Below are 15,914 nucleotides of genomic sequence, written 5' to 3'. Positions count from 1 at the left end.
GAGAATGCTTGTTCTCCTGATCTGGTTCTGTGTATACGTTAGATGCGTGCAAGTAGGAACCCTGCGGAGCGGAGGTGTCAGGCTTTTTGATGGAAGGAGGTGCAACTGTTCAGGCAGGTGAGGCCTGAGATGTGCAGTGCCTTGAATTTGTGTGTGAGGAGTTTGACTTTTGCATGATTGTGCATCAGGAGCCAGTGTAGTTCCAGGAGGTTAGGTCTGATGTGAGTTCTGTGAGTGAGGTTGAGGATGAGGATGAGTCTGGTTGCCGAGTCTTCTAGTGAGTTCCTGGTGGCAAAGGCATGACAGTTGTTCGGGTGTTGTTTGGAAGCCATTTGAAGATCTTCTTCAGCATCTTCAGGGTGTGAAAGCAGGATGCAGTTGACTTTTGTGGTCATGTCTCATTTGCTGTTGATGATTACGCCAAGGTTCATGGCATGGGTCAGGGTTCGGCCGGCCACTAGTTGGAGTCCCATAGTGAGGAGTTCTTGCGGAAGATCACCACTTCTGTCATGTCAATGTTGAGCTTGAGACAGTTGGCTTTCATCCAATTAGAAAATTATGTCATGCAGGAAGTTTACTTATTTCTTGTGGTGGGGGTCGCGTCCGTATGAGTTGCGTGTCATTTGTTGTGTCTGCGGATGACCTCAGTCTGAGGGATCATGTATAGATCCACAAGGTACACTTGCACATCCCCTGAAAACCCATTTGAACGCACCCAGGTGCTCTTCTAAGCACTAAACTGGTGCAAATAGCACAACGGATGCAGGTAGTGTTGTCCAGGCCAGCATGTAATATATACTTTGCTGTCTTGATTTGTTTGGGAAGTGAAGTCCAGAAGCCCTTGGGCACGGGCAGCAAACCTTGTTGGCCATGTCTCATAAGGCACGGGTGCCATTGTCCAGAAGGCACACTGCAGCCAAAGACTGTAAAGTTAGGTAAGCCGGGAAATAAATTCTTGCCAAGGAATCTATATATTTCAACTCATTAGCCTGTGGATTCTGAGAAAAAGTGTTTGGGTAGACTTTATTTGTGGATACGTGTACAACCTGGCTTTCAGGTATTGGGTGATTCGGCAAAATATATAGGGTGGTCTAGGGCTGGGCTAAGTCTCCTGCTCACAGATCAGCTCAACTTAGTAGGTTGAGCGTGACTTAAGCAAAGTGGCCATGAGAGTCTTCATGAAAATCTTATTCAATGGAAACAGTGTCTCAGATGAAGACAGACCTGGTTAAGATTTTCAGTCATTGAACTGGCTTTGGTTTCCAGAGTAGCCAATTGCACATCTAGTACGTTTGCTGCTCTTTGCAAAACGACAAAAAAGGCACTTTCTTCTATTGGTGAACCAGGTGGAGAGTCTAGCTCTGTCTCAAGTGATGTATTCAGGCCGCTGCAATTTTGCAAGCCTAACAACGGACCCTCGTCAGAGTACTGACTAGGGAGCAGATTGCCTTACTCGTCATCCTTTTTGTCATGAGGGACATTAGGTATGCTTTGGACCGCATCACAGTAGGAACCAAATAGGCCTCTGATAATACTGTTGTTTAGGGAGAGGCAGAGGCTGTAGGTCTGGCTATATAACCACAGATTTATTCAAAACCTTCTGTGGGCCAGCATCTGGAAAGGATCCAATACTGGTGCCGACAGTAGAGTCAGTATCAGCATAAGCATGGAAGGAACAGATGTTTGCCATGGGCCAGGGATAGAAGTCTGATCTAGCTTTCAAATTGGGCCGGGGAATGAGACCCAAGGGGTCAGTGTTGGGTTGGGTCCACTGGTAGAAGTCCAACAAGGGTCCCTGCGACTCCTTCGGGCGTGAAGGTGTGCCAGAAAGGGTCGGGAAAACTTGAAACACGCCCTCCTTGAAGTCTGCTATTTGCTGTGGGTTGAAAAATGGAGCAGGCAATGCCTGCAACAAATAATGGGCTGCTCAGAGTCTGAAGACGTTGAACCCTTTGAAGGACACCCTTTACTTTTTATCACTTTTATCACACTTTCAGTGGAGGGATTTTGTGTTCCACATGGCATGCTTTTTAGCTTTGACTTACCGGAAGGAACTGACCTGGTGACCATGACCGAAAACAGGCCTGTAATTTGGAATGGGACCTTTCTTTCGCAGCTCAACTGCAACCTCTTCTTATGCTTGGTGACACAGAGCTTAATTTCTCGCTCAACGATAGTCTTTGAATACATGAGAGTGCACTTATTGCATGAATGTAGTGGAGTGTGACTGCTCAATTTGTTTTGACAGCACGAAACTAGACTGTATGCAAATCACTTGATTTGCATACAGTCTTTTTTACTTTTTGTTCTTTTTCCTGGTTTTATTTGTGTTCTAGCAACCTTTACCTACAACTACAATATCAGGAGAGGAGTGGAGGTGTTCATGATACAGGCTTTTTACAAATACAGCTGTCCATGTTGCAGTGCAAGTTGTCCCCCTAGGAGAAGTAATCCTCATTATTGTCATCTAGAGAGCAGGGAAATTATACTTTCTTTCTGTAGTATTTTTTTAGCAGAGGATCATTGTCTAATAACATCAGATATTATTTTCTTTCCTGTAATCCCTGAGAGTAAAGCCTGTACGGTTATATTGACATGAGTTCAGTGATAGTTAAGTGACACCAATGTGTGAAGGGATGGTGGAGTACAAGGCAACACTGTGGCTTTACTGGTGGATTGCTGATGTGTCAGTTTGCACCGCATAAGCTGTGCCATCCAGCAAATGCATCAGTGTGCTTGGCACAAACTGAAGAGAAGTCAGGTCCTTGAACATGATCGTAATAGCCAGGTATAAGATTTCCATTTGACTGGAGTCTGATATGAGGTAAACTAACTCGAGGAAGAAGTATCTTCATTAACAGAAATGGTGCTTTAGGGTATGAGGGTGGTGGACACTCAGACATAAAAGTGGATTGGAGCATGGAGGAAGATAGAAAATGATACCGGGTCAACCCCAACACAGGTAGTTGAATAAGATTTACTCTGAGGTAGGTGCAACTGGGAAAAAAATTAAGCTTTCTTTTAATGAATTGCACTGAAATTTTGATTAGACCCCGAACACAACATATTGCATGTAAGCATAGCTTAAAAATAAAAATACTAAAAATATTGCAAAGGAAGATTAGATGAGAGCACAAGTAAAACATCCATCCTACATGAAAAGAAGGAACAGACGTCACAAACATAAATATTGACATTAGGGAACTATTGTGTCACTTAAGGTAATTATATCATGAGCTCCAAACTCAATGTTTATGGAATCTATTGTGGAATCATCTTTATATTAGCTGGGAGTATTGAAAGATAAGATTTGTGGAATACATACCATTCCTGCAGTTATTTCACATCTGTGGGATGAAATATCCATTAGATATTTCTATCTGCCAGGTCTGAGGACACCATCTTTAATGGTACAGGCTTAGAAGTTTATTGTGAATAAATTTGACTATGCTCATAACGCAAAAAAAGTACACATACCCTGTTCGAAGTATTGGTTGAGATGTTCATTGGCAGTGAAACTTTCCACATGAGCTTTGACAGGCGGTTTGCTTCTTCCAACACTTGCTGTGCTCTGTTGATATTTGCACTAACGCTATTCAGAGAGTCTTGATCTGGATCCTAAATGTAAGAGCCATGAAAACAAATGAGGTCTCAACAACCAGTTTGGCAATTTACAAGTACAGAACAAATGGCTAAGATATAATCTATTTCTAAGAGCATGTAAACACATCCCTCACATATTTTATTGTATTAGAACTTATGTGACAGAAAGCAATTGCTACTTACTTGTAAGTCCTGGTTCTCCATAGTTTGAATGTTCATTGGAGGTTTACACATTAGAATAATTGCCTGGAAACCTCATAATATATATCTGTAAAACATAATGGAGTACAGAAGGTGGAGTAAAACATGTCCAGAGTATATAATCTGGGAGTTTGTCATTACGAACTCCACAGCACCATAATGGCTTTACTGAAAACTGGGTGGTTTGATATCAAACGTCTCCACCCCAGACATGTTTCTGGACCCTTGGGTCGAGAGCCTCCTGCTGTCAGGGTCCTGAAACAAAGCACATAATGGGCAGAGGTGCCAAGCCTCCTCCCCTAGGATGGGCATGGTTCACGAAGGGGAAGCTTCAAAGGCTTGCCGCCTTTGTGAGCTGACCCAGCCATTTGTTGCTCCTAGCAACTGGCCTCCACCGGTTCTGACCCCCACCTTGGGCGGGAGAATCGGCGGGAAAACCTAGATAGGAGGAGAGGTGTGGCCTCCTTTGCCAACTCCAACCCTAAGGTGTGGGAGGCGAGGCGAAGCACAACTCTCAGTCCCCGCCATCTTGAAGATAGGGGGACCCAGCCAACCTGAGTGAGGCTTATGGGCCCCTCCCACTGGACGATGGCATAATAGGGGTGTGCCTATTCCAAGGAAGAGACTAATTGGTCCCAACCTGTACCTACCTGAAACACCCCTAAATTTAGTATTTAGGGGCAACCCTGAACCTTGTCTCCGCAGACAAGAAGAAAGAATAAGGATCGAAGAGCCGTGCTGAAGGAAGAAGAAGAGAACACCAACTGACTTGGCCCCAGCCCTACCGGTCAGTCCCGATCTCGACCTGCTCCAGCGGAATTCCAGTGTGTCCTGCAGCCAGCATCCCCCCCAAGAACCCAGAGGACCTACCCTGCCTTCCCTAATAAGACTTTGTCTCCTGTGAGCACTGGATTTGCTCACCAACAGAATCTGGCTCCAGACAAAGCCGCAGATCTGCAGCACTATGCAACCAACACCCACGGCCAGAGTTTGAGTGGCCTAACACCACTAGGATGTTTCCATGGTGATCCTGACCTGAGATCTGGTGGTCCCTGACCTACCTCAAGTCTCCCAACGACGCCTGCAGTCCTTTTCTAGAGAATCACCCCGACCGCAGCCAGTAAGGAAAACCCAACGCCAAAAGACACCCCTGCACTTGACGTCCCACGGCTGTGGGTGGCCCTACCGACAGTGTCCCAGCATCCCTCGACATCCCAACTTACCTATCCAACCGCTGGTCACCTCCAGAAGATCTTCGTGCATGAGCCTGCAGTGTTTGTTCTGACCGGAGCCTCCTCATTGAAACCACCAGGTCTCCCAACGTCGATACAGCACCCGGCACCCGGCCGCCCTTTGCCGCTGTGGGTGCTCTATGAGTGCTTCCTTGATCCTGGAGGAACCCTGGTTCTAACCCCAGAAACACAACTCCCACAACCAAGTACTTACCGTTAAACCGATAACTTCATTAACTCCCATAGGATTGCATTAACTGTTTTTATTTTTAAAAAGTTGTGGAGTTGGAAATTGTATGAATATCTAGGAAACTGTGTTTTGCCCAATACGACTTACTTACTTTCCATCTATCCAGGAAATGTCCCAGTGTGATATCTAGGCATTTCACACTAGATATGAAAGTAGTAGAAAAAGTAATCTAAAAAGTACTCAAAAAGTAATTGTGAACTAACTGAAAAGTAATTTACACTGTTTCTGAATATTTGACCTACCTGTAACAAAGCCAACTGTTTTCAACTGTATTATACCAGAAAAGTACTATTTTACTTACCTGCGCCAAGTCTGGCTTGGTTCTAAAAATAAAATACAACAAAGAAATATTTGTATACAAAACAATTGGTCTGAGTTCAGTCTTTGAGGAGGTGAAATAATTTCTTGTCTGAGAGTGTACAATAAATGCTTAACACTACCCTCTGATAAAGCCTTACTGCTCGCCCACACTACCACAAATAGAGAGTATGGTATTATCTACTTTTACCTCTGTAAGACTTTGGGGTCCACTGGACTCTGGGCACACTATACCTTACTTTGGTATAGTATATATAGAGCCAGTTTCCTAGATCAGGTTGTTATATTTTTAAATGTTAACATCCTCTAAGACAATTATAAACCTTCAATATTGTCAGATCAACTTTGAGGCTATAATTTTCATAGGCCACTGAGAAAAGAAAATACAAATCAAAATCTGGCTACCACTGCAGACCATCATCAAAAATAAGTAAAATACAAGAAAGTACTACCTTTGAAAATATGTTCATCTCATCAAAATCTGATTCCAGCAAGGGTAGGAGTACCACATTTTCAACATTAATACAGATTTACCTTTGAAATGGAAGATTTGTGCTGTTTACTTCTGACATCTTTAACAAGAGCCTCTGTCTTCCGTAAAAGCTTTCGACCCTCAGCAATCTGCTTCCTTAATACACAGTAATTCTCATTCAGTCCCAAAACATGGCATCCATTTTTATCAGCCCACATGCGAGAGGAAGTAGCGGCATTAGACGATGTGGCTGACAAGTTGACCGATGAATGATTAAGGCACTGCGAAGAGCATGGTTCATTTGCCACTGGATCTAGTAGTGAATAGAAAAAGACATTTCTAAATTATATTGTTTTAAAAGCATAATTTAACTGTGTATCAAAGAGTTAGGTAACTTGAACATCTAACCTGTAGCTGATTGGAAATGTAAATTTACAGCACTTTGATCAGCTGGGGCACCGCCTTTAGGCATTTTTCCAAATCCCTGTTTCCTTGATGTGTGATTCTCTTCTTTTGGAAATTCAGCATCAATTTTTACATCTGCAAAATTTAAAAAGTTTTATTTTATTTTACTTTATATAGAAATAGATGGGGTCTCTCGTCACACCACTCTCAGAGCAAATCAGTTAACAGTACTGGGAAGGGACAGAGTATTAGGTAACAGAGCAAAAGAAAGACCAGGCCTATTCTTTTCTTGTATATTTTTTTTACAATTATTGATACAAAAACAAGCACAGAAAACATGGGTAAATATTTAGGTATGCAATGCTTAGCATTCTAGTATTCAACAGTATTACAATATCATACATCATAGCCCTTTTCTTCCCCCATAGCTGAGTATTTTACTATTGCACATTACCTCCATTCCTCTAGCCATCCGTTTTCCCATTACTTCAGGCAGCTCCACCCCTTCTTAAAGGTTTTCCCACCAACATACACCAGTCTAAATCCTTCTTCCATTGCTGCAATTTCAGATCCTCTGGTGTACTCCATTGTCAAACAATATTTTGTCTTGCTACCACTAGTCCAACCAGAACAGGTTATATCTATATCGGTTTGAGTCAGTATACACCCCCCACACCCACTCACACTCCCTCCTCAGACATCAAGGGATGTTTTGGGCAGGTTGCTATCTAAACTGAAACACTTTCATTAAGATATGTGTCTAACCCCTTCCAGAAGGCAACAGAGTGATGCATGCTCACATTGTATGGAAGTACCTGCCTGGTTGTCCACATCCTCTAAGACAAATGTTTATAGGGGCATGCCCCATCTTGGCCAGAAGTGTTTTGGTTAAGAAGGCCCTCTGTAAAAGTTTTAGCTGGACAAGTCTGAATCCTACTTTTACTGCAACCTCTCCCATTCCTCTTGGAAGAATCACACATATTTTTCACAATGGTCCTTTAAATTCGCCAGTGGGATTCCCTTTGTTGTCAACTTTTTATATATGACAGCTGTTGCTTTCTGTGGGCGGGGTTCAAGTAACATCCCGTCTTCCAGCAGGACTAAGTCAACTTACTGTTGTGTTCGTCGGTACATGTGTGGAAAGCGCATGTCTCACTTGAAAGTATCTGAATGTATAATTGTCAAACAGATCATATCCACTCTGTAGCTGCTCCCATGTGAGCATTTCATCCACCCTCCATACTGTCCCAACTTTACTGATTCCTGATGAGTACCATTTGTGGAATACGGCAAGCCATCGTACATCTTTCAGAGTGTCACAGTCTCATAGTGATATTTCTCTTGTTCTAATCCCTGCCCATTTAAGATGTTGAATAGCCCTGTCCCAGTCTCTCAGTGTTGTTTGCTTATGTTATGGCAACCTTTCTATGTTTCTTCTGATGAAGGGCAGTTGGGTAGCCCCATGCCTACTTTACATGCCTATCAGTTCTGAAGGATGATGGTTTATCTAGCGGAGCAAAGGCCCAAATGTTAATCACAGTAATCGGGGAAAATAAATACTTTTGCATGCCAGGGAGGGCTATATCGTCCTGGTAAGTTCGCCTAGTTGATTTAGCTGGGGCTATCCTAGGTGCTCCTCCATCCCACTGGAACATCCAGACTTGTGTCTCCAATATCCTGTGTGACACATACTCAAATACTTGGAATCCTTTCAGTTCAATCATCAAGGGTAACTGCATTGAGTCTGCACAAGCCCAACCAGAGATGGGGTACAGAACTGATGTTCCCCAACTGACGAGGAAGCCAGAGTAGCTTTCAAAAATTGTGAGTATATGTAAACTTATCCCATTGTTTCTTCCAGTTCAGCCATGTACAGTAGGATGTCATCTGTATACAATGAGATCCTCTCATCCCAGGTCTCGCCCCACCTCAGACCCCATACCAGGGTGTCTCTTCTCATCGAAAACACCAAGGCCTCCAATGCCCCGGGTGAATACCATTGGGGACAACAGACGTCCTTGTCACATTCCCCTACATAGACCAAAACAGTCTGTTAATGTCCCATTGACTTTAATCCTAGCAAGTGTTTCCTTATAAAGGAGCCATAACCATATCATATTTCGGGCCAAAACTTCAATTCCAGCGCCTAGCGAGAAGACTGCAGCTGTCTTCACCACGTCTCTGGCATATTCTAAGCATTAGATCAGGCGCCACATGTAAAGTTGTGTACTTTTATTTGGCATAAAGCCCAACTGGTCAGAGTGTATGAGTGTGAATATGACCTTTCAAAGTCTTGTTGCCAGTATCTTGGTCTCAATGTTTATTAATTAAATGTGACAGCAGGACTAACATTTATTAGTGGGCTGGTCTGTTTTGGTTATCAGAATACTTGTTGCCAAGAATAGGCCTCTTGGGCGGATGCCAACCACCTTGGCTTCCAGGAACATGTTACCGAGAGGTGATATTTGCTTGCCCAACATGCTCTTATAGTATTCTATTAGGCTGTTGGTTGAGTGGGGTGTTAACCCTGCTCAAGCAACAGTCGCAATCCCTGTCAGGCGGAATAACAAAAGTCACAAAACTGACCTGTGCTCAAACTTCTGGTAGCTTGGCACAAAAGCAGCAAGGCTTAGCTTAGAGGCAATGTGTAAAGTATTTATGAAGCACACAAATACTTATAAAGTGAAAACACAACACAAGAAAAATCCCACACCAATTTAGAAAAGTAGAGTTAAATATTTGACACTAAAATGACAAAAATCAAATTAGTAGAACCAGCGTAATTAATTTTTTAAGTTTAAGGTAAAAACTAGCACCTAAAATATCAAAGTGCTAAACACAGAAATCTAGCTGTGCACGACAGGGGCAAAGTGAAATATATGGCCGTCCGGCAAGGAGCGTGGGTCGGATACAAAAAGTGGATTGGGCCAGGTCGGTGCTTACCTTTGGTCTTAGAAGAAATTTGAACAAATAGTTTCTGAGAAAGTAGAAATTCCTCTGGGTAAGGTTGCATGCGTGATCCAAGCAGGAGGCGTTGGGGAGCTGCTGGAGAGAGTTGCAGTGAAGATTTCCACATTCACATTTAGTCTCTTTTTAGGAAGTTGGAAATCTCCAGCAAGACTAGTCAGGGGGCAGTAGCTGGTGAGGGCTCCAAGAGGCCAGATAGCCCTTCTAGGAAGGACCGCTGAACAGGATTTGCTGCAGCAAAGAATAACATTGCAGGAGCTGCTGCAAAGTCAGGCTGACCATAGATGCACCTTGGGAGGATAGATAACCAGGTTGGTCCCGGTCTCCTCTAGGTTCTCAAAGCAATTTTTAGCCAAAATCTTCCCAAGTTCCACGTTCTGAGTTTGGCTAGCTGGGCACATTTAGCACCACTTCCAAGGGTCCAGGACTGGGGAGGTCCAACTTGGAGGGATGGGACTCACTCAGGCTGGGTCCAGGTGCAGGTTCAAGATGGTTGGAGTCTTTTCTGCCCCATAGGCTCTGATCAGGTCTGTCAATTAACCCTCGTAGTCACTCTGGTAGTTCATGGTTCAAGAAGTGGAACAGGGCTCATACAGCAGGGCGGTCTCTGAGTATTCAAGGCAGGCTCCGGGCAGCAGAGCAGTCCTTCCTGGTGTAGGAACGAGGGTTTCTGCAGGCCACAGCAGCAGGCAGTGAAAAGTGGGTCTGAGGGTCTTATTTTTATACCTGGTGCCTTCTTTGAAGTAGAAGTTTCTAGAGAATTTTCTTTGAAGTTCAGTTTGAGTTTTCTGCCTAAAATGTCATAGGCTCTAGGCTGCATGCATGCAGGCACAATGCACTGGTAGCAAGTCTTTTGTATTAAGGCGGGCCCAGCCTAATGATGCGCAAGTGGGGCTGTACGGCCCCTCCCCACCCCCCCTCCAAATCCTGCCCGGGATGGCCCATCCAGGCACACCTAATACCTCTACTGTGCGGCTCTCAGGGAAGAATATACAAAGTCCAACTACACCCAGTCATTTCACCCAAGAACAGCCTGCAGGCACCAAATAGGGCAGAAAATGGCAACTTTCTAAAAGTGGAATTTTCAAATTTCTAACTCAAAATCCAACTTTACTATTTAAGAGGAATTTGAATTACAATTTATCAGACACCAACAATGAAATCTTCACCTGTTCCCAATCATATGTTAGCACAAATGTAATAAGGCAACCCAATGTTATCCTATGGGAGAAGTGTGCCTCACAGTAGATAAAAAGGCATTTCTGAGTTTTTTCTATTCAGACATGTAAAACGTAAAAGTACATGCTCAACCTTTTAATGACAATGCACCCTGCTCTAGGGACTGCCTAGGGCCTACCTTTGGGATGACTTACATGCATTTAGGGCTTGGCAAGGGTGACAAATTGTCAAGTTGAATTGGCAGTTTAAAACTGCATACAGGCTGCAATGGCAGACCTGGGATGTTTTAAGGGGCTACTTAAGTGGGTGCCGCAATAAGGGCTGCAGGACAACTAGTCTATGTAGAGAAGGAATGTAGCAAACTCTGAGAATATATCTAGACCCTAAACCAACATGTAATGATACATATTATACAGCATCAAAATAAATATATACTGAAACAGTGATATATCAAAAATTCTTGAATCTTTTTATTTTAATTGTAGTATATTTTCTTATTTTTTTTCCTCTTTCTTATTCATTTTGTATCTTCAATAAAAACATTTGTGAATTTAATGAATGACATTCAGGTTCTGTAAATAGGAAATGTCATTCATTAAATTCACAGATGTTTTTATTGAAGATACAAAATGAATAAGAAAGAGGAAAAAAATAAGAAAATATACTACAATTAAAATAAAAAGATTCAAGAATTTTTGATATATCACTGTTTCAGTATATATTTATTTTGATGCTGTAGAGTATGTATCATTACATGTTGGTTTAGGGTCTAGATATATTCTCAGAGTTTGCTACATTCCTTCTCTACATAGATTACATTCCCTACGAGTAGCTAACTCAGTACATTGTAGGGGGCCCCTATTTTTCCATTGAATGCAGGACAACTAGTACCATGACCTGGGTAAATGGTATACCACTTTACTAGGGACTGATAAGAAAATTAATATGCAAATCAGATGTAAGCCAATTTTACTGTGTTTTAGGGAGTGAGCACAAGCACTTTAGCGCTATTCAAGCGCACAAAGTCCTAGAGTCAACAAAAAACAATTACAAAAAATAGGAGGGTGAAAGCAAAAGGTTTGGAGGAAGCCCACCATAAGGCAGACAGATCTAACATCTACAGAGATCCCACTGGGTCCAGGGACTTTCTTGGGTTGGAGATCCCTAATCACCTCTATTTCTGCCTCAAACCATTCCCGATATTCGCTAGATAAACTGAGAAGTTCGATATTCCTCAGGAATGCTCTGAGCCCCTCGCTCAGTACTTCAAGCGTACTCCTGTCTAAGTCTATTTAGTATTCAGCAAAATCTGTCACCATATTAGTATTTCCTGTTATTGTGGCACCCTCTTGCCACTAAACACTGGGACTCATCTGTTACAGTCTATGAAGCCATGCAAACATGTTTTCTCCCTTATTCTCTACATCATCAAGTCTGTTGTGTATGGTTAGATATTGTACTGTATAGCGGCATTTATATAGCTCCAACTACCCTATTGGGGCACTGAAGCAGCTGTATTTGTTTTCATGCCTCACCCATCGCTAGGTAATGGGATTCCTGTTGATGTTCAATGCTCCACCTGTTCAATTCCATCCATGACAGAGAGTTTCTCCAAGGTCAGAATTCCATATTGTCACCTGCGACTCAACAGAGGCCCAGTTTTCCATGATATAGAACAATGTTGTTTCCCTGACTTTCGCCCTTACTTCCCTATCTTTCTGCATCCAAGGATCTAGTCTTTATTCACTCCTGATTTTTTTCTCTTCACCTGCCAAGTACAAACTATAGTGGGGAATGCTCGGATATGCCTCTGGCCAGAAAATGGGCATCCTTGAATTTACTTAGTGTCTGTCTGTGCATAATGAAGTCAACTATACGTGAATGGCTGTGATGGACATCTGAATGGAACGACTATTGACTTTTGTGTGGATACTGGGTCCACCAAGTGTATGTTAATCCAAAAGCCTGCAAGAAGTCTTTTTAGCTGGGTGCCTGTTCCTCATCACTTCATTTCTACTTCATCTCAGTCAGCATCACCCTGAGATTCTAAATTGTTGCACGAGTTCTGCATGTCCTTTCATAGACCACTTGCCATCCTTCCAGACAATCCCATGTTTCTTCTAGCATCTAGAAGCTTTGCTTCTTGCTCTCAGCCACTACCCTCCTTTTACTGGGAACATGATCATATATTTGATTCCACGGTCTCTCAGTTCTCTTTTGACAGGATCAAAACTGCATCATTGTTTTTGGACCAGCAGAGTAAAGTTGGGAACAATCCATATTGATTCATTTTCAAAGTGGGGCTGATCCGTATTCTAGACGCCTGGAAGATTGCATCCCTTTCTCTGTGAATAAAGATGTGGCAAATGATTGTTCTCAGGGGGGTAGGGGTAGTCTGGTTGGAGAGGCTGGCACCCTGTGAGTTTTTTTCACAGAGTCCTTTAGGTTTAAGGGTGTTTAGGATCCAATTTGTTACAAAGAGGTCCGCACTTTGGCGTTTCACCCTCTCAAGTACACTTACCGTTCTTATATTGTTCCTTCTGGACCTCTCCTCAGAGTCCTCCAGTCTGGCCTGCGACAACTAATTTCTTTCAGAGGTTTGTTAAGTTCTCTGTACAGGGTTTTTATCTCACCCTGAAGCGTCAATGTGGCAAGTGTATTTTTTGGTCAATTCTTCACAACTTTTATGCATTTTTGCTCTGAGCAAGTTATACATATACTGCATCGATTTCTATCTCAAGTTTTTTGTGCTGTGTACTGCAGCCATTATGCCCCTAGTGTAGGCTCTGATCCCAGAGTTTGGTTCGATCTCTCAACTCCACTGAATTGCTTCTCTTCCTCTGTCTCTCTTCCAGGAGGGCTTGATCTGAGGAAGGTATACTAGTCCATCTTATTTTACTGCTGTGGCTTAGTCCCATTTTCCCAGCCCATTTTTTTTATTGCGTAGTATTGTTTGGTAGCGGGGTCTATATCCCTGCCGTGGGCAGCTTCAAAAGAGTCCCTACTGTGGCCACCCGCCTCACCAGCTACAACGGCTTGTTCTCCCTCCGGTTGGACCGCAAGGGCAGACACAATGTGTTGAACCCCACATACTCAGTCTGGGTGCCCTCACTACTATTTCAGCATCTCATTGTAAGATTTCAGCACCCACTATGGGTAGGCATTTGATAGAAATGTGGTTTCCGGCTGGCAAAAGTAGGCACCTGGCCCAAGCAAAAGCCACAATCCTAGTCAGTGTAAGCTAGATGCACAATACAAGATAACCTGTGTTCACCCTCTGTTAGCTTGGCACAGAGCAGTCAGTCTTATCTAAAGTGGCAATATGTAAAGTATTTGCGCAAAACACACACACATACACACACAGTAAAACAATGAATACAACACAAAAAGACTCCAAACAGGTTTATAAAAATAGATTATTATATTATAAACAAAACAAGGCCAAAACCACAAAAATGCAATGTATAAAAGTTGAGATATTGAATTTTAAAAGAATATATGCAGTGAAGTGCTTAGAAGCAAGTAGCGCTAAAAAAGGTACTTTAGGTCACGATGGACCGGGGCAAAGTCTAAGTTTGGGCCGACATTGTGGAAGCACAGGTTGGCTAGAGGACCCACACAGACTCCAGTGAAGAAAGTACCTTTCCTGGTCGCAAGCAGAGAGATGAGGCAATCTTTTTCATTCAGTGAAGGCGATGCGTCAGTTCCAAAGATCGGCGCCAGAGTTGAGAGGAGTCGAGCGAGGCTCCGGATCCTGCCATGCAGTCGGGGGAAGCTTCAATCTCAACAAACTGCAGCAGTGGCGATATGCTGTCCGGAGGCAAACCACTGATTCCGCTGACATGCGCAACTTTTACTGCTGCAACCGGGTCAATGTGCCGGTTCTGTTAGACACAGACAGGAGATGTATTGGAATCAGTGTTGCAGGTGTCTGGGCCACTTCTAGTGAGCCAGGCACATGAGAAGCGGCAGAGACTTTGATTTCCCTGAGTCCAGCTCTTCTTCAGCAGAGTCAGAGAGTAGCAGGCAGCAGGGCTTACCAAGTCTGCAGTCCAAAGAGGATTCCTTTAAGCAGCACAGCATTCCTACTGACAGAGGTTGGGTTCCAGAGTGTCTTTTTTAGGGGGTTAGATACCCCGTGCATATACCCAAAAGTGCCTCTGATGTGGGGGGTGACTTCCAAGAAGCTCTCTGAAGTGCACAGGTTTCCCTGTCAGTCCTGTCCTGCCTTCCAGGCTAACTATATGGGGAATTAGCCCTTTGTGTGGGGACAGGACACTACCTATTCAAGTTAAGTGTTAGCCCCTCCCTTCCATCCCGCCCAGGCAAGGCCATTAGAATGCAGATGTATGGAGATTGGTACAGACATACCTATCCTTTCTGTGTTGTGGCTGTCTATGGTCATGCACAAAGTGTAGCTGTCACCCACCCCAGATATGTAGTGGAAACAGGCCGCCAGGCACACAGAGCAGTAAGTGCAGAGAAATGCCCACCTTCTAAAAGAGACATTTCTAAAATAGTAATGTTAAGTCCAACTTCACCAGTAAGTCGGACTTATCAATACCATTCCAAACATATGAAACATGAAAAAGCTACTCCTCTCTGATCAGGAATAACAGTTTAAAAGTGTACTAAGGCGAGGGTGTGTCCAAGATGGTGTCCGTGTAGGAACGGCTTCTCGGAGCTATGCTGCCTGACCTCTGCATCGTAGCGGACCTGGTCGATCTTGAGGCCCTTTGAGACCGGGTCTGCGCATCCTGTCCTGCTGGGATGCTGTCCGGACCGGGAGTAGCCTCTGCTCCAGTGGTGGACCCCCCAATGCATTTGGAGCCGGACGAGGCCTGCCAGCCGTACTTCCAAGATGGCAGGTTCATTGGGCCTGGCGGTTGCGGATGTCGCACTGGATGCCTAACACCTGCTCTGCCACCTCCATGCTTGTTGCAGAGAGACTGTCCGCCTCTCTTGGCAGACTTGGCCGGCTTCCCTGCACCCCCACAAAAGACACAGAGGTCCCGCAACGACCAGCCGGGAAAGAGGGAGGATAGACGGGCGCACAAATCAAAGTGGCGGCATGGGTGAACTGTGACGCACAATCCCTGGTGGAGGACTTAGCGGCTCCCCTTTGCTCTCACTTCCCTGTGCATCTGATGTGCCTGCAGCCTGGGTTGAGGACCTGCATGGTGCTACACCTGCCGAATAGCTTGTAGACTGCAGGTGGGGCCTGAAGAGACGCTGTCTGCTGAGAAGCCTCTTCCGGCCAATGCATTGATGAAGCTGCCTTAGCCGA

The 15,914-nt window shown here is 44.0% G+C and overlaps 1 protein-coding gene across 2 annotated transcripts in view; it reads right to left on the bottom strand.

Moving 5' to 3' along the window:
* CDK5RAP2 (CDK5 regulatory subunit associated protein 2) overlaps positions 1-15,914 on the bottom strand; it is an 841,564-nt gene that overhangs the window by 120,140 nt on the left and 705,510 nt on the right. For both annotated transcript variants that reach the window (XM_078642183.1, XM_078642184.1), the window contains 3 exons: positions 6,485-6,616; positions 6,139-6,389; positions 3,478-3,618 (listed from right to left, as the gene is read on the bottom strand). In XM_078642183.1, the coding sequence (XP_078498309.1) occupies positions 3,478-3,618; positions 6,139-6,389; positions 6,485-6,616 (524 nt within the window). The remainder of the gene's footprint in view (positions 1-3,477; positions 3,619-6,138; positions 6,390-6,484; positions 6,617-15,914) is intronic.

This window comes from Lissotriton helveticus, chromosome 5_1 (assembly GCF_964261635.1).
Source record: "Lissotriton helveticus chromosome 5_1, aLisHel1.1, whole genome shotgun sequence".
In the NCBI taxonomy this organism is placed as follows: domain Eukaryota; kingdom Metazoa; phylum Chordata; class Amphibia; order Caudata; family Salamandridae; genus Lissotriton; species Lissotriton helveticus.
Note: the sequence above shows the minus strand (reverse complement) of the source record. Positions and strands in the feature narration are given on the sequence as shown.